The sequence below is a fragment of the Equus asinus genome, chromosome 6 (assembly GCF_041296235.1).
Source record: "Equus asinus isolate D_3611 breed Donkey chromosome 6, EquAss-T2T_v2, whole genome shotgun sequence".
In the NCBI taxonomy this organism is placed as follows: domain Eukaryota; kingdom Metazoa; phylum Chordata; class Mammalia; order Perissodactyla; family Equidae; genus Equus; species Equus asinus.
In genome coordinates, this window is record NC_091795.1 from 15,214,067 (window position 1) to 15,238,303 (window position 24,237).

General features: G+C 35.4%; 1 protein-coding gene across 16 annotated transcripts in view; it reads left to right on the forward strand.

Annotated features, from left to right (window-relative positions):
* TSGA10 (testis specific 10) overlaps window positions 1–24,237 on the forward strand; it is a 114,834-nt gene that overhangs the window by 40,280 nt on the left and 50,317 nt on the right. For all 16 annotated transcript variants that reach the window (XR_011503853.1, XR_011503854.1, XM_044772966.2 and 13 more), the window contains 2 exons: window positions 21,218–21,333; window positions 23,853–24,007. Coding sequence is in view for 14 of the 16 variants with exons in the window: in XM_044772966.2 (XP_044628901.1) it covers window positions 21,218–21,333; window positions 23,853–24,007 (271 nt within the window). In the remaining 2 variants the exon portion in view is untranslated. The remainder of the gene's footprint in view (window positions 1–21,217; window positions 21,334–23,852; window positions 24,008–24,237) is intronic.

Sequence of the window (24,237 nt, forward strand, 5' to 3'; positions counted from 1 at the left end):
CTCATATAAACATTTAAGGCCATAGATTTTCCTTAAAATTCTTGGAATGTATCCTACAAGTTTTGTTATGTACTTCTTTCTTTATAAAATATTTTTCAGTTTCCATTATGACTTCTTATTTGATCCATTGGTTATTTATAAGTGTGATTTTGACTATCCAAAGACATAATGAATTTTTACTTATCTTTTTTGTGATTGATTTCTTGCTTAATTACATTGTTTTGCAGAACATAGATTTCAAATTTCTGAAATATTTTGTTTTCTACTTTTATGTTCAAAATTTGGTAATGAGCTGTGTATACTTGAGAAATTATAAATTCTGAGATAGTTGGGTGCAGTGTTTTACATTTGTCCATTAGTTCAGATTTGTAATCATGTTATTCAGATATTCTGTATTTGTACTATATTTTATGTCTCATTTAGAGAAATTTTGTTGAAAGAGTTGTCTAAACTTCTGGCTGCAATGTCTCACTTCTTGTTCTCTTTCAAACCTACTGCAATCTGCCTTTCTCCTCCACTATTCTATTAAAACCTTTTTCAGGGTAATAACAGACATTTCAAACTTAACATTTCCAAACCTGAGTTTCTGCTATCTGCTACCCTTTCTCCTCTGACGCACAAATCTGCTCTTTCAGTCTTCCCATCTCAGTAAATGGAAACTCCATTCATACAGTTCATGGCCTGAAACCTTGAAATGATCCATGATTTCTCTTTTCATACACCCATATCCAATCCAATTGATTCTATCTTCAAAACGTATCCAAAGTTGAGTATTTTTCATCACCACTATTGTAATTTTGCTGGTATAGAAGGATATTTTTGCTAGGTAGAGAATTCTAAAGGTTGGGAATTATTTTTATTTTAACCTTTTGATGGTAATCCCTCCACCATCTTCTTTCATTATTTTTTATTAAGAATTCACCTGTCGGTTTATTTTTTATAGATCAATGTCTTGTACTTTAAAGTACACTCACATTTATCATAGGTTTTGTATTTACATGTACAAAAGGCAAAGAATTACAAAGAACTACTCTGGAGCTACATAATCCAGCTACATTCAATATAGTTAAAATACTGTTGTCCTTGTTCTCCGTCTTCTCATTTTTTGAGAAAATTATGTTTTGTTCCACGTGTGAACTTCACTTGTTAGAAGTTGAGTCCTGAGCACAGTTCAGAATGTGTCTGGGTTTCTATATCTGTAAACTGAGGTTTCATAGTGTTCCAGGCCAAATCAACCCAAAAGAAATACATCCATTGCTGTTTGGGTTTCACTGCTGGTGAAGAACAAAATCCCCAGGGTTTCAAAACTAATACACATTATCTATGTTTTTATACTGCTGAAGTGAACTTTTCTTTGTAAACAGGCATATTTTAGTAGTAGAAGTTCTTCTGTTTGGGTTTCCATATCAGATAAATCAACACTTGTAAAAAGCTGGAGTGTTTTCAGAATACTTCCTAGAAGCAGATTTAAAAAAAAAAATCTGTGTGTCTGTATCAGTGCATGAAATATTTCTAGGCCCCAAAAGTTAGAATTTCCCATGCAGTTGAATGATTGATAGAGCTATCTGTTAATAAAAAGTTAGTTTAGATTCCTGTGTCCAGTGATTTTAAGACTGGTTCAGTTTGATTTTGGGTATTTGAGGCCAAGAAGATTTTAATATCAAAGTCTATTTTAGATGACATGATATTATATGTAGAAAATCCAAAAGAATCAACAAAAATCGAACTAATAAAAATCTGGAACTTATACAAGGTTTCAGGATCCAAAGTTAATGTACAAAGTCAATTGCTTTCCTATATACTAGCAAAGAAGAAGTGGAATTTGAAATTAAAAACGCAATATTGTTTATATAAACACCAAAAAAGAAGAAATACTTAAATATAAATCTAACAAACTATGTATAAGATCTGTATGAGGAAAACCCCAAAACTCTGGTGTATGAAATCAAAGAAGAACTAAATAAATTGAAAGATATTCCATGTTCATGGATAAGAAAACTCAATATTGTCAACATGTCAGTTCTTCCCAACTGGATCTATAGATTCAATGCAGTTCTAATCAAATTACAGCAACTTATTTTGTGGATATCAACAGACAGTTCTATAAAGTTTATGTGGCGAGGTAAAATATTGACAAATTGGATATTGAAGAAAAACAAAGTTGGAGGACTGACATTATCCAACTTCAAGACTTATTATAAAACCACAGTAGTCAAGACAGTGTGATACTGGCAAAAGAATAGACAAACAGATCAATGGAACAGAATAGAAGGCCCAGAAGTAGACCCACATAAATATAGTCAACTGATACTTGTCAAAGAAGCAGAATCAATACAATTAGAGCAGAGGTACTCTTTTCAGCAACTGTTGCTGGAACTACTAGACATCCAAGTGTAAAAATAAAATGAATCTAGACGCAGACCTCACACCCTTCAGATTAACTCTAAATGGATCATAGACCTAAATGCAAAACTGTAAAACCTTTAGTAGATAACATAAGGAGAAAACCTAGATGACCTTGGGTATGTTAATGACTTTAGATACAACAACAAAGGCACAATCCATTAAAGAAAGAACTGATAAACTGTACTTCCTTAAAATTAAACACATCTGCTCTGCAAAATACAATGTCAAGAACATGAGAAGATAAACCACAGACTGGGAGAAAATATTTGCAAGACACATCTGATAAAAAACTTATTCAAAACATGGAAGAGACTTTCCTTTCTCCATTGTGTGTTCCTGGCTCCTTTGTCAAAAATTAGCTGTCCTTAGATGTGTAGGATTATTCTGGGCTTTCAATACTGTTCCATTGATCTGTATGTATGTTTTCCTGCCAGTACCATGCTGTTTTGATTACTATAGCTTTGTAGTATATTTTGAAATCAGGGAGTGTGATACCCCCAACTTGTTCTTTTTCTCAGGATTGCTTTGGCTATTCGGGATCTTTTGTTGTTCCATATATATTTTCAGATTCTTTGTTCTATTTCCATGAAAAATGTCACTGGGATTCTGATTGGGATTGCATTGAATTTGCAGATTTCTTTGGGTAATATGGACATTTTAACTATGTTTGTTCTTCTAGTCCATGAGCATGGGATATTTTTCCATTTCTTTATGTCTTCTTCAGTTTCTCTCAATAATGTCTTATAGTTTTCAGTGTATAGATCTTTTACCTCCTTGGTTAAATTCACTGATAGGTATATTATTCTTTTTGTTGTGATTTTAAATGGGATTGTATTTTTGATTTCTGTTTCTGCTAGTTCATTGTTAATGTATAGAAATGTGACTGATTTTTGTATGTTGATTTTGTATCCTGCAACTTTACTGTATTCATTTATTATTTCTATTGGTTTTTTTGGTAGATTCTTTAGGGTTTTCTACATACAGAATCATGTCATCTGCAAATAGTGACAGTTTTACTTCTTCCTTTCCATTTTGGATCCCTTTTATGTCTTTTTCTTGCCTAATTGCTCTGGCTAGGACTTACAATACCATGTTGCTAAGAGTGGTGAGAGTGGGCATCCTTGTCTTGTTCCTGTTTCTTTGAGGGATAGCTGTCAGATTTTCACCATTGAGTATGATGTTGGCTGTGAGTTTGTCATATATGTCTTTTAATATGTTGAGGTCCTTTCCACAACATACAATGGAGAAAGGAAAGTCTCTTCAGTAAATGGTGTTGGAAAAACTGGATAGCCACATGTAAAACAATGAAAGTAGACCATTATCTTACACCATACACAAAAATTATCTCAAAATGTATTAAAGACATGAATGTAAGACCTGAAACCATAAAACTCCTAGGAAAAAACACAGGCAGTAAACTAGACATCAGTCTTAGCAGTATTTTTTGAATATCATGTCTCCTCAGGCAAGGGAAACAAAAGAAAAAATAAACAAATGGGACTACATCAAAATAAAGCTTCTGCAAGGCAAAGGAAGCCATGAACAAAATTAAAGGACAACTCACCAACTGGGAGAAAATATTTGCAAATCATATATCCGATAAAGGATTAATATCCAAAATATGTAAAGAACTCAATACAACTCAACACCAAAAATGAACAACCCAATCTAAAAATAGGCAGAGGATATGAACAGACATTTTTCCAAAGAAGATATACAGATGGCCAACAGGAACATGAAAAGATGTTCAACATCAATAATTATTAGGGAAATGCAAATCAAAACTGTAGTGAAAATATCACCTCATACCTATTATTAGAATGGCTATTATTAAAAAGATGAGAAATAACAAGTGTTGGAGAGGATGTGGAGAAAAGGTAACCCTCATACACTGCTGGTGAGAATGCAAATTGGTACAGCTACTATGGAAAACAGTATGGAGATTTCTCAAAAAGTTAAAAATACAAATACCGTATGATCCAGCTATTCCATTACTGGGTATTTATGCAAAGAATGTAAGAACACTAATTCAAAACTAGATGGATATATATGCACCTGTGTTCATTGCAGCATTATTCACAATAGCCAAGACTTGGAAGCAATGTAAGTGCCCATCAGTGGATAAATGGATGAAGAAGATGTGGTGTATATATGTATATATGTGTATATATATATATGTACACACACAGACAAAAAAAACAGTGGAATATTACTCAGCTATAAAAAAGATGAAATCGTGCCATTTATGACAACGTGGATGGACCCTGAGGGTGTTATGCTAAGTGAAATAAGTCAGACAGAGAACGACAATTACTCATATTTGGAAGATAAACACATAGATACAGAGAACAATTGGTGGTTATCAAAGGAGAAGGGGTGGGGGGAGGGCAAAAGGGGTAAAGCGCCATGTATGTATGGTAATACATGGAAACTAGACTTTTGGTGGTAAACATGATGCAGTCTATACAGATGTCAAAATACGATGTACAGCTGAAATTTATGTAATGTAAATGACTGTGAGCTCAATACAATAAAAAATAAATATACAAAAAACTCTTTCAAGACTCAACAATAAGAAAACAAACAACTCAATTAAAAAATGGGCCAAAGACCTGAAAGACACCTCACCAAAGAAAATAAAAAAATAGCAAATAAGCATATGAAAAGATGCCCCACATCATATGTCATCAGGGAAATGCAAATTAGAACAACAATGAAATACCGTTACATACCTATTAGAATGGCCAAAAATCCAGAACACTGACAACAAATGCTAGTGAAGATGTGGGTCAACAGGAACTCTTATTGTTGGTGGGAATTCAAAATGGTACAGCTAGTTTGTAAGATGTTTTGGTGGTTTCTTACTAAACTAAGCATACTTTTACCATACAATCCAGCAATCAGGCTCCTTGGTATTAGCCCAAAGGAGTTGAAAACTTATGTCCACACAAAAACCTACACATGATGTTTACAGCAGCTTAAATCATAACTGCCGAAACTTGGAAGCAACCAAAATCTATTCTAGGACTCTGGGCTGGACCAAATGGCAACTGTGTGCCAGATCTCTTATTAGTGTCAGATTGAAGACCTTCGTTATCTAATTTCTGGCCAGGCAAATTTCCCAACAGGATATTTTCCAAAATTCTTTAAAAATCTATCATTTGGTTCTGGTTATGTCATGTTTTGTGAAGGAAGCATTCTATTCTGTGCACTGAAATTTATGATAGGTGCAGATTTCTCATCTTGAATTTCAAGTCTTAGAAGTCATTCTGAGGTAACAAAGCATGAATTTCAGTCTTTGCTAACAAACTTGTTTGTAATATTATCTCTTAAAATGTTGAATGGTGAATGGAAACTAAAAAACCATCACCATACATTACAGCTTGATTTAATGAAGTGCTGTCATCTGTAACATTTTGTATTTCACTCGTTTGAGTTTCTCTGTAAACAATTATCTGTAAAAACATTAATTGAATGACTCTGAATGAAATTTCTTTACAACTGGGCAAAAATATGTAATCTGAGCACTAATGGAAAGTGCAACTTGAGAACCAAATTGCAATTTGGTTTGAGAATAAGACCAAGCAGAGGAATCGGGAATCCCATGGGGCAGAAGGTTTATAAAGTCTTGTGAGGTATAAGATGTATCTGTATGAGTAATGAAAAACGTTATTCTTTTGACTCTTTTCCCTAATTCTTGTAAAATATTAGGTAGACTTTTACCCATGTCCACTTGTATACTTGTACTAATTGGCTCAACAGCATTAGGCTTTTCAGTTTTCAAAAGAGATTGGCTCTCCTTAAGAGAGAAAGCATCTTGAACTAGCCAAGGATCACAGTTGCTATTGATAAAGCAATTAAATGAACACGACCCAAGGCAGAGCCCTGCTTTTTAGTACTTCCTACTAAGGCTGCACAGAGGAGTTGATTGTAATCTGCAAAAAGGCATTTTAAGCAGCTTCTAAATGTATCTTGGAGGAGTTGTAAAAGTCTGTTTTCTGACATTGGAGTTACAAGAGTCTGCAAAGAAGTTATCAGGTTTATTGCTAAAGTTCCTATTTCTTAAATATCTGTTTTAGGTGTGGGTTTATTGGTCGGTGATTTAAAGGTTTGATTTGAGAACTTCTGGTTATGCATGTAGTTTTCTATTTTCTTTTTTCTTATTAAATGGATCCCTGTGTTGTGAAGAGGTCTTATGACTATTTCAGAAGATATGTGGCTGCAACACAGTTTAATAGCATAAGGATAGCCATAATGTACACTGGGAGGTTTGGCCACAAGCTTCTGCTCGTTTTTTCTGGACTCATTCATTCTTATATGAATTAATACGATCATTACATTTATGCTCCTTATTTTAGCACACTTTTTTTTCAATTTTATCTATTTTTAGGTGCAGTAACATTGGGTTATAACGTTATATAGCTTTTGGATGTGCATCATAATATATTTCAAATTCTGTGTAGATTACATCATGTTCAACACCCATAAACTAATTATAGTCCATCCCCTCACATGTGAGCCTAATCACCCCTTTTGCCTTCCCCCCCTTCCCCCAGGGTAACCACCAATCCAGTCTGCATTGCTATGTGTATGTTTGTCATTGTTTTTATCTTCTACTTATGAATGAGATCATACGGTATTTGACTTTTTCCCTCTGACTTATTTCACTCAGCGTAATACCCTCAAGGTCCATACATGTTGTCACACATGGACAGATTTCATCGTTTCTTATGGCTGAGAAGTATTCCATCATGCATAAATAACTCATCTTCTTTATCCATTCGTCCCTTGATGGGCACCTTGTTTGCTTCCAAATCTTGGCTATTGTGTATAATGCTGCAGTGAACATAGGGGTGCAAGTATCTTTGTGCCTTTGCGTTTTCAAGTTCTTTGATAAATACCCAGCAGTGGGATAGCTGGATCATATGATAGATCTATTCTTAATTTTCTGAGGATTTTCCATAGTGGTTGCACCAGTTTGCACTCCCACCAGCAGTGTACAAGGGTTCCCTTCTCTCCACATCCTCTCCAACATTTGTTGTTTCCTGTCTTGTTAATTATAGCCATTCTGACCGGAGTGAGGTGATACCTCATTGTAGGTTTGATTTGCATTTCCCTGATAGCTAATGATGTTGAGCACCTTTTCATATGCCTATTGGCCATCCGTATATCTTCTTTGGAGAAATCTCTGTTCAGATCCTTTGCCCATTTTTTAATTGGGTTGTTGGTTTTTTTGTTGTTGAGCTGTATGAGTTCTTTGTATAATTTGGATGTTAAACCCTTATCTGATACGTGGTTTGCAAATATCTTCTCCAAATTGTTAGGTTGTCTTTTCGTTTTGTTGATGGTTTCCTGTGCTGTGCAGAAGATTTTTAGTTTGATGTAGTCCCATTTGTTCATTTTTTCTTTTGTTTCCCTTGCCCGGTCAGACATGGTACTTGAAAATATGCTGCTAAGACTGATGTCAAAGAGCGTACTACCTATGTTTTCTTCTAGAAGTTTCATGATTTTGGGTCTTACCTTCAAGTCTTTAATCCATTTTGAGTTGATTTTTGTGCATGATGTAAGGGAATGGTCTACTTTCATTCTTTTGCGTGTGGCTGTCCAGTTTTCCCAACACCATTTATTGAAGAGACTCTCCTTTCTCCATCGTATGCTCTTGGCTCCCTTGTCAAATATTAGCTGTCCATAAATGTGTGGGTTTATTTCTGGGCTCTCAATTCTCTTCTGATCTGTATGTCTTTTTTTGTGCCAGTACCATGCTGTTTTGGTTACTATGGCTTTGTAGTATATTTTGAAATCAGGGAGTATGATACCTCCAGCTTTCTTCTTTTTTCTCAGGAATCCTTTGGATGTTTGGGGTCTTTTATTGTTCCATATAAATTTTAGGATTCTTTGTTCTATTTCTGTGAAAAATGTTGTTGGAACTTTGATAGGGATTGCAATGAATCTATAGATTACTTTAGAAAGTATGGACATTTTAATGATGTTAATTCTTCCAATCCAAGACACAGAATATCTTTCCATTTCTTTGTGTCTTCTTCGATTTCTTTCAACATTGTTTTATAGTTTTTGGTGTACAGATCTTTCACCTCTTTGGTTAAGTTTATTCCTAGGTATTTTATTCTTTTTGTTGCAATTGTAAATGGCATTGTATTGTTAATTTCTCTTTCTGCTACTTTGTTGTTGGTGTATAGAAACACAACCGATTTTTGTACGTTGATTTTCTTAAAGGGATAGCTTTCAGTTTTTCTCCATTGAGAATGATATTTGCTGTCAGTTTGTCATATATGGCCTTTATTATGTTGAGGTATTTTCCTTCTATACCCATTTTATTTAGAGTCTTTATCATAAATGGATACTGTATCTTGTCAAATGCTGTCTCTGCATCTATTGATATGATCATGTGATTTTTATTCTTCATTTTGTTAATGTGGTGTATCATGTTGATAGATTTGCAGATGTTGAACCATCCTTGCCTCCCTAGAATGAGACCCACTTGATCATGATGTATGATCTTTTTAATGTATTGTTGTATTTGATTTGCTAGTATTTTGTTGAGGATTTTTGCGTTGATGTTCATCAGTGATATTGGCCTCTAATTTTCTTTTTTTGTGTTGTCTTTGTCTGGTTTTAGTATCAGGATAATGTTGCCTTCATAGAATGAGTTAGGAAGCCTCCCCTCCTCTTCAATTTTTTGGAAGTTTGAGAAGAATGGGTATTAAGTCTTCTTTGAATGTTTGGTAGAAGTCATCAGGGAAGCCATCTGGTCCTGGACTTTTATTTTTTGGGAGGTTTTTGATTGCTGTTTCCATCTCCTTACTGGTGATTGGTCTATTCAAATTCTCTACTACTTCTTGGTCCAGTTTTGGAAGGTTGTATGTTTCTAAGAATTTATCCATTTCTTCTAGATTATCCAATTTGTTGGCATATAGCTTTTCATAGTATTCTGTTATTATCTTTTGTATTTCTGAGGTGTCCATTGTATTCTCTCCTCTTTCATTTCTGATTTTATTTATTTGAGCCTTCTCTCTTTTTTTCTTGGTGAGTCTAGCTAAGGGTTTGTCAATTTTGTTTATCTTTTCAAAGAACCAGCTCTTGGTTTCATTAATTTTTTTCTACTGTTTTTTTTAGTCTCTATATCGTTTATTTCTGCTCTGATTTTTATTATTTCCTTCCTTCTGCTGATTTTGGGCTTTGTTGTTCTTTTTCCAGTACCTGTAGATGCTCTTTTAGATTGTCTATTTGGGATCTTTCTTTGTTGAGGTGGGCCTGAATTGTTATAAACTTCCCTCTTAGAACCACTTTTGCTGTATCCCACAGATTTTGGCATGTCGTATTTTCATTTTCATTTGTCTCCAGGAATATTTGATTTCTCCCTTGATTTCTTCATTGACCCAATCGTTGTTCAGTAACATTTTGTTTAATCTCCACATTTTTGTGGTTTTTCTGGTTTTCTTCCTGTAGTCGATTTCTAGGTTCATTCCTTCGTGGTCAGAAAAGACACATGGTATTATTTCAATCTTCTTAAATTTATTGAGACTTGTTTTGTGGCCTAATGTGTGATCAGTCCTGGAGAATGTTCCATGTGCATTTGAAAAGAATGTGTATTCTGTGGTTTTTGGATGGAATGTTCTGTATATATCTACTAAGTCCATCTGGTCTGATGTATCCTTTAAGGCCAGTGTTTCCTTATTGATCTTCTGTTTGGATGGTCTATCCATTGGTGTAAGTGGAGTGTTAAAGTCCCCTACTATTATTGTGTTACTGTCTATTTCTCCTTTTATGTCTGTTAATAATTTCTTTATATATTTAGGTGCTCCTATGTTGGGTGCATAGATATTTACAAGAGTTATCTTTTCTTGTTGGATTGTTCCCTTTATCATTATGTAGTGCCCATCTTTGTCTCTTGTTACAGTTTTTGTTTTAAAGTCTGTTTTATCTGATATAAATATTGCTACCCCCACTTTCTTTTCTTTGCCATTTGCGTGGAATATCTTTTTCCATCCTTTCACTTTCAGTTTGTGAGTGTCTGTAGGTCTGAAGTGTGTCTCTTGTATACAGCATATACATGGGTCTTGTTTTTTTATCCAATTGGCCACCCTATGACATTTGATTGGAGCATTTAGTCCATTGATGTTTAAAGTAGCTATTGATAAATATGTATTTATTGCCATTTTGTTAAATTTTTTTTTTCTGGGTGTTTTAGTAGTTCTTCTCTGTTCCTGTCTTTTTCTCTTGCTCTCTTCCCTTGTGGTTTGATGGCTATCTTTAGTAATATGTTTGATTTCTTTTGTCTTACTTTTATTCCTGCTTGTTATAGGTTTCTGATTTGTGATTACCATGAGGATCCTATTTAATATTCTATGTATATCACAGTCTATATCGAGCTGATAGACTCTTTAGCTTGACCTCTTTCTAAAAGCTCTACTTTTTCACTCCCCTCCTCCCACATTTTCTGTTTTTCAAATCATATATAGTCTCTTGTTTAGTGTGTGTCTATCCATTACCCTCTTATCATTGAAATAGGTGATTTTAGTACATTTGTCTTTTAACCTTCATATTATCTTCAGAGGTAGTTGATCTGCTACCTTTACTGTATTTTTACCTTTACCAGTGATTTTATTGCCTGATTTTTTTGATAAATTTTTTTTAATCTCTATTTGTGGTCATTGCTTTCCCACTTAAATAAGTCCCTTCAGAATTTCTTGTAGAACTGGTTTCTTGGTGATAAACTCCTTCAATTTTTGCTTGTCTGGGAAGCTCTTTATCTCTCCTTCCATTCTGAATTACAACCTTGATGGATAGAGTATTCTTGGCTGCAGGTTTTTTCCTTTTAGTACTTTAAATACATTGTGCCATTCTCTTCTTACCTGTCTGCTGTTAGCCTGATGGGCCTCCCTTTATATGTCACTTGTGGCCTTTCTCTTGCTGCTTTTAGGATTCTCTCTTTGTCTTTAATTTTGGACATTTACATTATAATATGTCTTGGTGTGGGCCTCTTTGGGCTTATCTTGTTTGGAGCGCTCTGTGCTTCCTGAACTTGGATGTCTGTTTCCTTCCTCAGGTGAGGAAAATTTTCATCTATTATTTCTTCAAACAAATTTTCTGCCATTTTGTCTCTCTCTTCTCCTTCTGGGACACCTATAATCCAAATGTTAGCATGCTTGATATTGTCCCAGAGTTCCCTTAGACTGTTCTCATTTTGTTTAATTCTTTTTTCTTTTTTCTGTTCTGCTTGGGTGATTTCCTCTAGCCTTTCATCTAGTTCACTGATCCATTCTTCCGCATCCTCTACTCTGCTATTGAGTCCCTCTAGTGAATTTCTCATTTCCAGTATTGTGTTCTTCATCTCTGATTGTTTTTTTTTTTAGTATCTTCCAGTTCTTGGCTGATGTGCTCACTGTCTTCATCCATTCTTCTCCCCATATCTGTGAGCATCCTCATGATATTTTGTTTGAACTCTTCGTTGAGTAGGTCGCTTGTTTCTGTTTCATTTAGTCATTTTTCTGGGGTTTTGTCCTGTTCCCTTGCTTGGAAAGTATTCCTTTGTCTCCTCATTATGCCTCTTTCTCTGTGCTTATTTCTATGTACTACGTGAGTCAGCTATGTCTCCTGATCTTGAAGAAGTGGCCTTATGTATGAGATGCCTTATGAGCCCCAGCAGTGTGCTTCCCACCAGTCCAGAAGATCCAGGAGTGACCCCTTTGTGGGCTATTTGTGTCCTTCTGCTGTGGCAGGGTTGCTCCCACTGCAGGAACCCAGGGAGTCTAGTCTTTCCTTCCCTGGTCAGCTATTTATAAATCTGGTTTGGGGAGCCTCAGCACTGTTGGCTACAAAGTCTATCAGCACACTCCTATGGCAGTTTTCCTCTTAATTGGGTTGGTACCCACTGTAGCTGGTTGCTATGCTCAGGGGCTTACAGTTGCAATAGGCCTCAGGCCTACTAGGCTGTTGTCAGTTCTCTTAGGAGTGCAGCTGAGTGGGGCTAGCCCTAGTCATGGGAGCACTCAATTGTTTCAGGCTTTGGAAGGTGGGGCTGATCCTTTTTATGGCTATTTGTGAAGCACAGGTCTTCTGGTGCTGATAAGCCTTCCCCCACTCCTCCCCCCCCCCCGCCCCCCCGGCCAGGATCACACCCACCGTCAACACAGTCCTGGTCCTGCACACTTCTGAGCCCCCTGAAGCCACACTGCAGAGGCCCCCACCTCTCCACCAATGCCCCCCATGGTTCACCTGGTCCTCACACAGGGCCTGCCCCACAGAGGCAGTCACCCTTGCCTGCCTGTAGAGGATTAAGGCACCCAGTCCATGCAGGCTGAAAAGTAGCCTGAGGGCTTGCTCTTAGGTGGGGCCAGTCCCTAGGGTGGGTTGCCTGCCCTGGCTGAACTGGGTTAAATCTGTGCACTAGTGGGTGTGGCAGACCCCTGGGCTAACAGGCCAAGGGATGAACTTCAGTTGCGCCCACTGGGTCTGTGTCAGCATGCCTGGACCAGTTCAGAACAGTGGCTCCCTCCAATGTCTCAGTCTCCGGAGAGGTCCCTCCTCTCACCAAGATGCCCCTAGAACCCACCAGGCGAATCTCGTTTCACCAAAGGACTGTCACCCTCCTCTCTGGTGATTTTAGGTTGCTGCAATGAGTGAGTTTGTGGGTGGGCCCTTTAAGACCTGGGTCTTTTTGGCTGTTGGCCAATAGCTTTTCTGGGGGGATCCTCGCTGGCCAGCAAAGCCAGACAGTAAGACCCCTGTCTTAATTGGGCTGAGTCTGAAGGATGCTTATAGCAGTATTGGCCCCCACTCCGGTCCTCACTCCTCCAAGGAGGGCTGCGTACAGTAGGGTGGCTCCCAACAGGCCAGCTGAGAAGCTCTGCTGTTCCCAAAGGTGGCTTTTTTCCTGTCTAGCAGCAATTTCTGGCCCTTCCTCCTTAGTCAGGACTGTCCCTTGTTGTGGGGGTTCTTTTTATCCAGTTTTCAGTTTTCTCTCCAGGGTAATTTTTCCAAAAATAGTTGTAACCTGGTTGTGTTCATGGGAGGAGATGAGTTCAGAGTCTTCTTACGCTTCCATCTTGACGAGATCTCTAGCACACATTTTTTTAAAGCACCATTTTACGAGAAAAAAGCTAAGAAAATAGTCTGACGGGGTATTGAAGGGATTCTCTAGTTGGACTAAAGTAAAATTTTACTGCTTTTTTGAATATTTTCTTATTGTTGATTTCCTTTGCCATCCTGCAGGCAGTGGTTTTTTTCCAGAGGCATGCCGAATGAGGGGTATTAGGTAGGATCTTGTAGCAGTCAGGTATAGTGCACAGAATGTTAGTCTCTGTTGTCCAGGACAGCTCCCACCAAAAGCTAGATAAGCTTCTGTGTTAGCACCACTCTAAGTTCTTCCTGTCTTGCTCCCATGACCCAAGGACCAGTGGTGGCTTCCCTTATCTTTCTTCTAGATCAGTCATTTTCTCTTTGACTGTGTTTAATCTGATGTGAAACCCATCGATTGAGTTGTTAATTTTGGTTTTTGCATTTTTAATTTCTAGAATTTACATTTGATAGTTTTTTATCCCTTCAAGTCTCTTGAGAAATGTTCATTCTTGTCTTTTGTCTCCTTAAATATATTAAGCATAGTTGTTTTTTTTAAGTTCTGTTTCTAACTCACTTATTTTGATTCTATATGGTTCTATTTCTATTTAATCTATTTCTGTTCCTGCTCCCTGTGGGTCTATTTTTGTTATCTTTTGTTTCTCTTATTTTTCCAGTTATGTGATGTTGTCTTCTGTGTGTCTGGTTATTTTCGATTGAGTAAAGAATACTGAATATGAAAATGTGTAGAAATCATTTGAGACCAGGATGTTATTTTCCTCCAGAAAGGATATATATTTGCTTCTGTCAGAATTGAGATAAATGTGAAGCTGGGCTTAAATCTCTTGGTTTATTTTGAAGCTGGGCTTAAATCTCTTGGTTTAACTATTCAGGGCCCTAAACAAATTTGTATGTGTGGGGCAAGGTGGTTATGGCTTCCAGCACTTCTTAATAGGACTGGACTCCACTTTTTGTCTCCTAGCTTCCTGAGACTGTCCCAGTTACTACTCAGCTTTTCAGCCTCTTATGTACCTTTGCCTGAATCAGCAGATTCCTTTTGGGGAAAACAAGCCTCATATTCTAGACCTACCTGTTGGGTTTTCTTCCTTCTCTTCTCAAATCTTGCTCAAGTAGTTTTTCACTCCCTACTTAGCTCTCTGCTGCCACCTACCCCCCAGATTTTCTAGTTTGTTCTCTTTGAAAGCATTGATCTGCATAGTTGAAACTGTTAAGTGAAGCAAAAATCCTCAACTTTTAATAATCTTAACATTCACTTTTATGTGTTAGATATGGGTTTTTCATGATTTATCCTCTTTGACACTCTATGGACTCTATTAATATGAATACTTTAATCTTTTTTTAATTTTGGGAAATTGGTATTTTTTATTTCTTCTGGTATTTCAGTCTCCCTATTTTTATATCTGTTATTTGGGGATATATATTATCTAGATATTATCACTTCTACTTCTACACACCATACTTTTTAGGTTTGTTTTTGTTTTTTTACAACTTTCTTAAGGTATAATTGACATACAATATGTGCGTTAACTGCACATATTTAAAAAGTACAATTTAATAAATTTTGACATATGTATATACCCATTAAATTATCCCCATAATGCTCATATCTCTCATCCCCAAAAGTTTTCTTGTGCCCCTTGGTAACCCTTCCCTCATGCTGCCTCCTACCTGTTACCCCATCCTACCTGCAACCACTGATTTGCTTCCTGTCATTTTGGATTAGTTTCAGTTTTCTTGAATTTTATCAAAATCATACACCATGCACTCTTCTGCTGAGCTGCTTTCACTGAGCATAATTACTTTGAGATTGATCCAAGTTGTTTTATTTATCAGTAGTTTATTCATTTTTACTGCTGAGTAGTATTCCATTGTATCAATATACCAAATGGACATTTGGTTATTTTTAGTTTTTGGCTATAATAAGTAGAGCTGCAAATATAAATCTGTGTGTATGTATATGCTTTCATTTCTTTTGGATAAATAGCTAGGATTAGAATGGCTGAGTTGTATGGTGGATATATGTTTAACTTTTGAAGAACCTGTTAAACTGTTTTACAAAATGGTTTTGCCATTTTACATTTCCATCAGCAATGCATGAGAGTTCTGGTTGCTTTGTATACTTGCCAACATTTGATGTTGTCTTTCTAATTTTAGTAATACTAGTGGGTGTGTAAGATATTACTATGGTTTTAATTTGCTTTTCCCTTATAATCAGGGATGTTGGTAATCTGTTCATTTACTTACTTGCCATCCATACGTCTTCTTTAGTGAAATGGCTGTTCAAATATTTGCCCATTTTTTATTGCATTCTTTATCTTTTCATCCTTAACTTATAAAAGTCCTTTATATGGTCTAGCTACAAGTTCTTTGTCATATACATGTTTTGCAAATATCTTCTCCCAGTGTGTGGCTTGCCTTTTTATTTTGTTAACAGTGCCTTTTGATGAGAAAGTTTTTAAAGTTTGATGAAGTACTATTTATTAAAGTCATTTTTCATTTCTCTTGTGCTTTTCATGTTCTGTTTAAGAAATCTTTGCCAAACCTAAGGTCACTAAAAATTTTTGCTATGTTTTCTTCTAGCAGTTTTATCGTTTCAACTCTTACATTTAGGTCTATAATACTTCTTGAATTAATTTTTGTGTAAGTTATTAAATAAAAGTAGAGAGGGTTTTTTTTGTATCCATTGGTTCTTACTTGTCAAGATTATTCATTCACCCATTGAATTGCCTTGGCATCTTAGTGAAAAATCAGTTGATTTATATGTATTGAGTCTACTTCTGGACTCAATTCTGTTCCATTGATCTATTTTCCCATCTTTATGCTAGTATCACTCTGTCTTAATAATTGAAGCTTCATAATAAGTCTTAAAATCAGGTACTGTAAGTCCTAACTTTGTTCCTTTTCAGAGTTATTTTGGCTGTCCTAGGTTCTTCACATTTACATATATATTTTCTAATTGTCTTTTCAATATCTATAAAATGTTTATTGGGATTTTGATTAGAATTATCTTGAACCTATAGATCAATTTTGGAAGAATTGACTATGAACAATATTGAACCTTTTGATCCATAAACACAGAATATCTCTCCATTTATTTACATCTTTTAAAATTCCTCTCAGCAGTGTTTTATAATTTTTCAGTGTACAAATCTTGCACACCCTTTGTCATATTTATACCCAAGTGTTTTGTATTTTTGATGCTGTTATAAATGTTTTTTAAGTTTTAGTTTCCTATTGCTTTTTGCTAGTAGAGAAGCAAAATTCAATTTCTGTATATTGCTCTTGTATTTTGCAATCTTGATAAACTCACTTATTAAGATAATTTTTTTTGTAGATTCAATAGGATTTTCTACATAGATTTTCATGTTGTCTGTGACTAAAGAGAGTTTTACTTCTTTTCCACTCTGAATGTCTGTTGTTTCTTTTTCTTGCCTTATTGCATTGGCTAGAACCTCTGGTGCAGTGATGAGTAGAAAGTTGAGAACAGTCATCCTTGTTTTGTTCTTGATCTTAGGAGGAAAGCATCAACCTTTCACCATTGATGTTAGCTGTAAGCTCTTTGTAGATGCCTATTATCAGTTTGAAAAAGTTCACTTCTATTCCTAATTTGCTGAGCCTTCTTATAAAGAGTGGATATTGGATTTCGTTAAGTGCCTGTTCTGAATCAGTTGATCTGATCATATTTTTTCTCTTTTTTAGTCTGTTAGTATGGTAAATTACATTAATTAATTTTAGATTATAAACCAACCTTGGATTCCTGAGTTATCCACTTGGTCATGCTGTATTATAGTTTTTATATATTCTTGGATTTGATTTACTAAAATCAATTAAAGCATTATAGTTTTAGTTTTTATGTTAGGTCTTTTGTATATGGTGTGATGTAGGGGTCAAGAGTCTTTTTTTCCCCACGTGGAATCCAGTTGTTCCAGTACTCATTGTTTCCTTTCCTCATTGGGTTTTGCTTTGACATTTTTGTTGAAAGTTAATTGACTAACTGTGGGCCTATTTCTGGGCTCTCGATTCTGCTTCACTAATTTGTCTGTTGATCTCAATACTACTGCCACATACTGTCTTGGCTACTGTAGTAGGTCTTGAAGTCAGGTTTGGTAAGTCCTCTAATTTTTCATTTCATATTTTCTATTTATTTATCCTTTACTATTTTCTGAGATTTGGTCTTTCAGTTTGCTAACTCATTCATCAGCTATATCCGTTCTGCTATTTGTACCATCCATTTTCTTTAATTTCAACTACTACGTTTCTCATACTTGTTACATCTATTTTTTCCTTGGTTCTTCTTTCATATTGCTAATATCTTTCTCTTTCTTTTTATATACCTTTTAGTTTAATTTCAAATTTTTGATCTATTTCTTCTAATGTATCTGCTACTGCTAGAGTCTGTAATCAGTATGTTTTGTCTCTTTTGAAATGGCTGACCTTTTCAAATGTCTTGTGATTTTGGCCTGTGAACACATTTTTCCATGTAGTTTTGGTTATTATGTCAGACAATGCTTTGGGGGGAACAGCAGTATCAGCCTCATTGAGTTCAGAGTATGGAGGACAGAAGAGTTCTAAGATGAGCGAGACACCATAAAATTGCAATCCCTTTTTGTCTCACATAACACCTGTTTTGTCAGTTTTTCACCTTTTGCCCCCCTGGGCACTCCTTAATAACCGTGGCTGTATATTGGAATCAAAAGAGGAGCTTTAAAAAATAGTGATCTCAATTCCTGCCCCATGATTTTTATTTAGTTGGTTTACTTGTGCATCCTGGACTTTGGAGTTTGTTTTACTTCTTAAAGTTAAAATAATTATAGGTTCACAAGAAGTTGAAAAAATAAACAGAGAGGTTTCATGTACCCTTCACTTAGTTTCCCCCAGTGATTACATTTTACATAAATATAGTATAATATCAAAAGCAGGAAATTGACATTGATACAATGTGTGTATATAGTTTTATGTTATTTTATCACATGTGTGGATTCATGGAACCACTGCCACATTCAAGATACAGAACGATTCCATCACCACAAAGATACCTCTCTTTCTACCCCTTAATAGTCACATTTCCCCTTGTTCCCACCACCATCCCTAACTTCTGGTACCCACTAATCTGTTTCTTGGCTCTGCAATTTCATCCCTTCAAGAATGTGGTATAAATGGGATCACACAGATGTGACTTTTGAGATTGGCTTTTTCACTTAGAATAATGTCACTGAGATCCATCCAAGTTGTCATGTGTGTCAGTAATTTGCTTGTTATTATTGCTGAGTAGTATTCCATGGTATGCGTGTGCCAAAATTTGTTTAACCATTCATTTATTGAGGGGCATTTTGATTGTTTCTAGGTTTTGGCTATTATAAATAAGGTAGACCTTAGGCATTTAATGTAATTGGAGTGTTAAGGCTCAAGTCTCCTATGTTATTTTTTTATTTTTTGTCTCTTCCTTTTGTTTTTCTTATCTCTGTTTCTTTTTCCTGCCTTTCTACGGGTTACTTGAACATTTTTTAGAATTCCATTTTGAGAGACCTGTAATACTTTTGAGTATCTCTCTATAGATGTTTTCAATAGTTGCTTTAGGTACTACGTTATATATACCTAACTCATCACAGTCTATTGTTGTCACATTTTATCAGTTTAAGTGTAGAAATCTTGCCTTCCTTTAAGTTCTTTTACTTCCCCCATTTATAATTGTCTTAATAGATACAGATTTGTTTTTTGTTCTGCCCTAGACTTATGTTCCCTTAATGTCAGTGTTCATGTTTTTCATTGATATTTATTTAGTCTAAGATTTCAGATATTAGCCAATATTTCCTTGAATATTGTGTTTATTCTCTCCTTCTGGAATTTTGATTAGGTGACTATTGGACCTTCTCATTCTGTTCTTTATGTCTCTTAACCTCCATCTTGTATTTTTTTCTATCTTTTTATCTGTGCTCTATTATAGGTAATTTCCTCTGATCGTTTTTTCCCAGCTTACTAATTGTCTCTTCAGCTGTGTCTATTTTGTTCTTAAAATTAACTGTTGATGTTGTTTCTTTTTTTAATTATTTCAGTGATTTTAGTTTAATTTCCTGGTGTACTCTTTAGTTCTTTTTAAAGTATGCTGCTGCTTTTTTCTTTTTGTTATGTGTTCTATTATTTATTTTGTGTCTTAGTATTTAAACACATCCGTTTTTAAGTTTCTCTTTGATAATGCTGTAATCTACAGTTCTTGGGGATCTAATTTAGTTTGTGTGTCTTTTGACTCCCACTAAATTTGGGTTGTTTCTTAATGTGTTCTAAAATTTGAATTGGCTTATTTTGTTTTTTTTAAAGATCTTCTTTTTTTCCTCAAAGCCCCCTGGTACATAGTTGTATATTCTTCATTGTGGGTCCTTCTAGTTGTGGCGTGTGGGACACTGCCTCAGCGTGGTTTGATGAGCAGTGCCATGTCCGCACCCAGGATTCGAACCAATGAAACACTGGGCCGCCTGCAGCAGAGCACACGAACTTAACCACTCGGTCACAGGGCCAGCCCCTGTGAGCTTATTTTCAACAGGCCTTTATCTGAGGTTTAGTTCTGTCCCTGGGTTAAGGGCGTGTCCCTCCAGAGAAGTTTTGTGTTTATTTCTGCTGAGTGTTCTAAATTATAGGACCATCCTAGAACCAGATTTTATTTTGATTTCTTATCTTGAGATTAAGAATTCCCAAGGAATACTTTTAGTTGTTATTATTATCCTGAGCCTAGAAATGGTTGACAAGCTGATTTTCTGTAGTCTGGCCTTTCCACTAGTGGAATAGGCCTCTGAGGCTTTATGTGGGGAATGTTGGTGCTAATATCTGTGTTGCAGACATCTTTATGGCCTCATCTGTTTCTGAAGTTAAAACACAAGACCTTAGGTTACTGAGACAGGCACACCTCAACCATATCTAGCATAACATCAGTTCATAGCTTTATTGCTGATTTGGCTCAGGAGACTTCCCTTACAAATTCTTAGTTTTTCTGTACATTTAAAAGAGTGCTTCTTACATTTTATTGAGTATGTCTAAGTGTTTTGTGGTGAGAGGACTTTCAGATGATCTAGTTTCCATATTGCCAGAAATTAGAGTCTACTTACTTCTTTATTGACTGTGAACTCTATGAGGGCAGGGCCAATGCCCACCTAGTTCACCATAGCTTCCTCAACACCTAGTTCCTGGTACATACTAGACACTTATTAAGTATTTGTGAAATGAATGAAATGCTGTTAATTACAGATTTATTTATAATAGCGAAAAATTGAAATGAATCTAAATGTCTCATAATAGGGGAGCACTTAGGTAAATGGTTATAATTACTTAAAAGTAAATGGCTATTGCTCATATAACATTTTCAGCCAGCAAATGATTTGGAGGGCTGTATTTTAAGATTAGAAAATATTAAAGAATAAGTGTAGGTGAAAAAAAAATCAGGATTCAATTTTGAATTTATAGTATGGTAACTTTAAAATATACGCAGCAAAAAAATACTGCATAGTGAAGACCAAAATGCTAATAGTAGCTTAAGTTGCAGCAATGGATTGAGGATCCTTTTTCCCGTTTATTCTTCAAACTTCCTATAATGTGTTTTATAATGAACATACTAAAAAGAAAAAATGTATATTAGTGTCCTTAAAAGGTTTTAGATTTAAATAGACTAATAAGTTAATCAAACATAAAAATTTAAGAATTAGTTTTATTATTAAAATGTTTACAGACTTTTATATGAAAACACAGAAAAAGATCTTTCTGATACTCAGCGACACCTTGCTAAGAAAAAATATGAGCTACAGCTTACTCAGGAGAAAATTATGTGCTTGGATGAAAAAATTGGTGAGTTTTTTTTCCTGACATTACTTTTTTTTTTTTAAGTCTGGTAGAAAATATCTTTTCTTCTTTTCAGTTATAACATGGATAAACTTGGAAATAGTTCCTTTGATTAAAAGTTTAGGAATCAGAAATCATGGAAAAATGTGTTTTTCATTGATAGTAAAATTTTTTGCTTAGATTTAGGACCATAAATACTTAGACATGGCTTCATATTTTCATTGAAGAAGTAGCTGAACAAAGTAGCAACACTTTGTACATTTATGATGATTGCTTTTAAATTTACAAGTTTTTGTATTATACTGTGTCTTGTCCATAGCTGTTGTAATGAAACATAGGACATATACATTACTTTGGTGGAAAGTATACATATATTTGGCTATATCTATGATATTACTTGGGTTTATAGAGAGAATTGTTTTTATAAAGTCTCCTGTTTATGTTTCTTACCAGTGATCTCTATGAAAATATGATCATAATTTAATCTTATGACTCTAAGGTAAAATTTTGTCAGGACTATAAAAGAACCCATTTTAAAACTGAGGGAATGTTTTTAACACTTTCTGTTACATAGTTCAAGAATGTCTGGCATGAGCCAACCCTGATGGCTTAGTGGTTAAAGTTTGATGCTCTCACTGCTTCAGTGGCCCAGGTTTGTTTCCTGGTTACGGAACCATACCACCTGCCTGTCAGTTGCCATGCTATGGTGGCAGCTCACATAGAAGACCTATAAGGACTTACAACTAGGATATACAACCATGCACTGGGGCTTTGGGGAGAAAAAAAAAATGTCTGGTATAAACAATTAGGTGATTGGAGGTGCTTTTTATTGAGAGGAAATATTAAAAGAGAAATATTAAAGGAATATTGAACTCATTTTTGGATATTTTAAATACAAATAAAAATAGACAAGTTTGTATCTCAAAAGAGAAATCTAAAGATGTACATTTGGACACAGCATATAAATGATATTTTTAAACCATAAAATTTAAAGCCATGACATCACCTAGGGAAAATATAGAGAATGGGGAGAAGAGGACCTAGGACTGAGTAAGAAGAAGCCAAAGAAGTAGGAAGAAAACCCAGAAGTGAATGTTATTTGGGGAGATAAGAGAGCAAAATATTTTGAAAAGGAAGGTGTGATCAGTTGGCAGATACTTTTGAGAAGCAAAATAAGGATGAAAAAGTATTGATTGGGCTTGGCACACTGGAGGTCTTGGTAACACTGACAAAAAGTTTGAATGGAATGTTGGATGTGGAAGAGAATAGGTTGAGGAATCATTGGGAAGTGAGGAACTAGCGACAAGAGAGAATAAAAATCTCTTAAGTGAGGCTATTAAGAGTAGCAGAAGAATGGGCTGGTAGTTTGAAGATTTCTTTCAACTAGGAAATACTAGAGATGTTTTAGAGCTTATATATTTATTTATTTTATGCCAATGGAAATGAACTCAGATATCAGAACACCCAGACCCTGTGGTTTGCCTTAAAGAGAGTACTGCCTAGAAAAGGAACATGATATATTCTCAAGTACTACATAGCTCATCCTCTTGGTATATGGTATTCCCTCTCTTAGTGCCACACTGGGTGGCCATTGGCAGGAATTTACCTAGAGGTCTACTCTAACAGAGTTTCCTTGTAGAGCTCTAGACTAGCGTTCTCAAACTTTGGTGTGTGTCAGAATCACCTGGAGAGCTAATAAAGCTCACTGGAGCCAGGCTCCTTGAAGTAGGATATGGCCACGGCTTTTGTCTCCTCCAATTTCCTCAAGTGGTTCTCAAGCTTTGGTGTGCATTAAAATCACTTGGGAGGGGTGCTTGTTAAATTGCTTTCCCACCCAGCATTTCTAATTTGGTAGGTCTGAGATGGGATCTAAGAATTTGTATTTCTAACAAGTTTCCAGATGATGGTGATGGTGCTGATTGGGAAACACAATCTGAAAACCACTATTCTATACCAATCATTCAGGCCTTCAACATTGACTTTGGCTTACCAATGTTCTCACAGATTGAATGAGACTTCCTGGGATGATTTTTTTAAAGGAATTTTTATAACACTACTTGAGAAAAATCAGCTTAGAAGACATTTGACTCAAAGATGACTTGATTGAATCTTAAGATCTGTTAGTTACCAACTTATGTACATCAATGATTCTAGGCTAAAGGGAGGGGAAATTAAAGGAGGGAAAGCTCAGAGGCTGTTTTACTATTCCACTTACATCACCCACCCACCCTCTCCTGCCCACGACACATGTAAATCTACCTGAGAACTTGTGATATAGAGCTTCCTTTTGCTGTTCTAATTCAAATGTGTTAACTGTACTTTTACGTTTATGAGTCATTTAGAATCTCATGATTCATCTTAGTTTTTAATCACTAACACCAAAAGCCATTTTTTATTTGGGATACAATACTTATTTTTAGTCATTGAATATAATATAGGAGAACTTACTTTGACAAGTATTTCAATCTGCTTGAACTGGAAAAAAATTTATCTTTAAAACAATGCCTTTATGATTACATATTTAGATAATTTTACAAGGCAAAGTATTGCCCAGCGAGAAGAAATCAGCATTCTTGGTGCAACCCTCAACGATATGGCTAAAGAAAAGGAATGCCTTCAAGCATGTTTGGATAAAAAATCTGAGAATATTGCATCCCTTGGAGAGAGTTTGGCAATGAAAGTATGTTCTGAGAATTGTGGTTTAAAAATGTTTGAACTTCAATCTGAATAAAATAATAGTATTTTCTCACATTTTTTTCTGGAAAGCTGAAACTTTAAAATCTGATTTTGAAATATTTGAAGATAGTCTTAGGAAATATATATTCAAAGCCACTAGCTAATATTTTAAAATTGATTTTTCTCTTATCAATTTGTGATTAACATTCACTGGCAATAACTAATTCAAATATC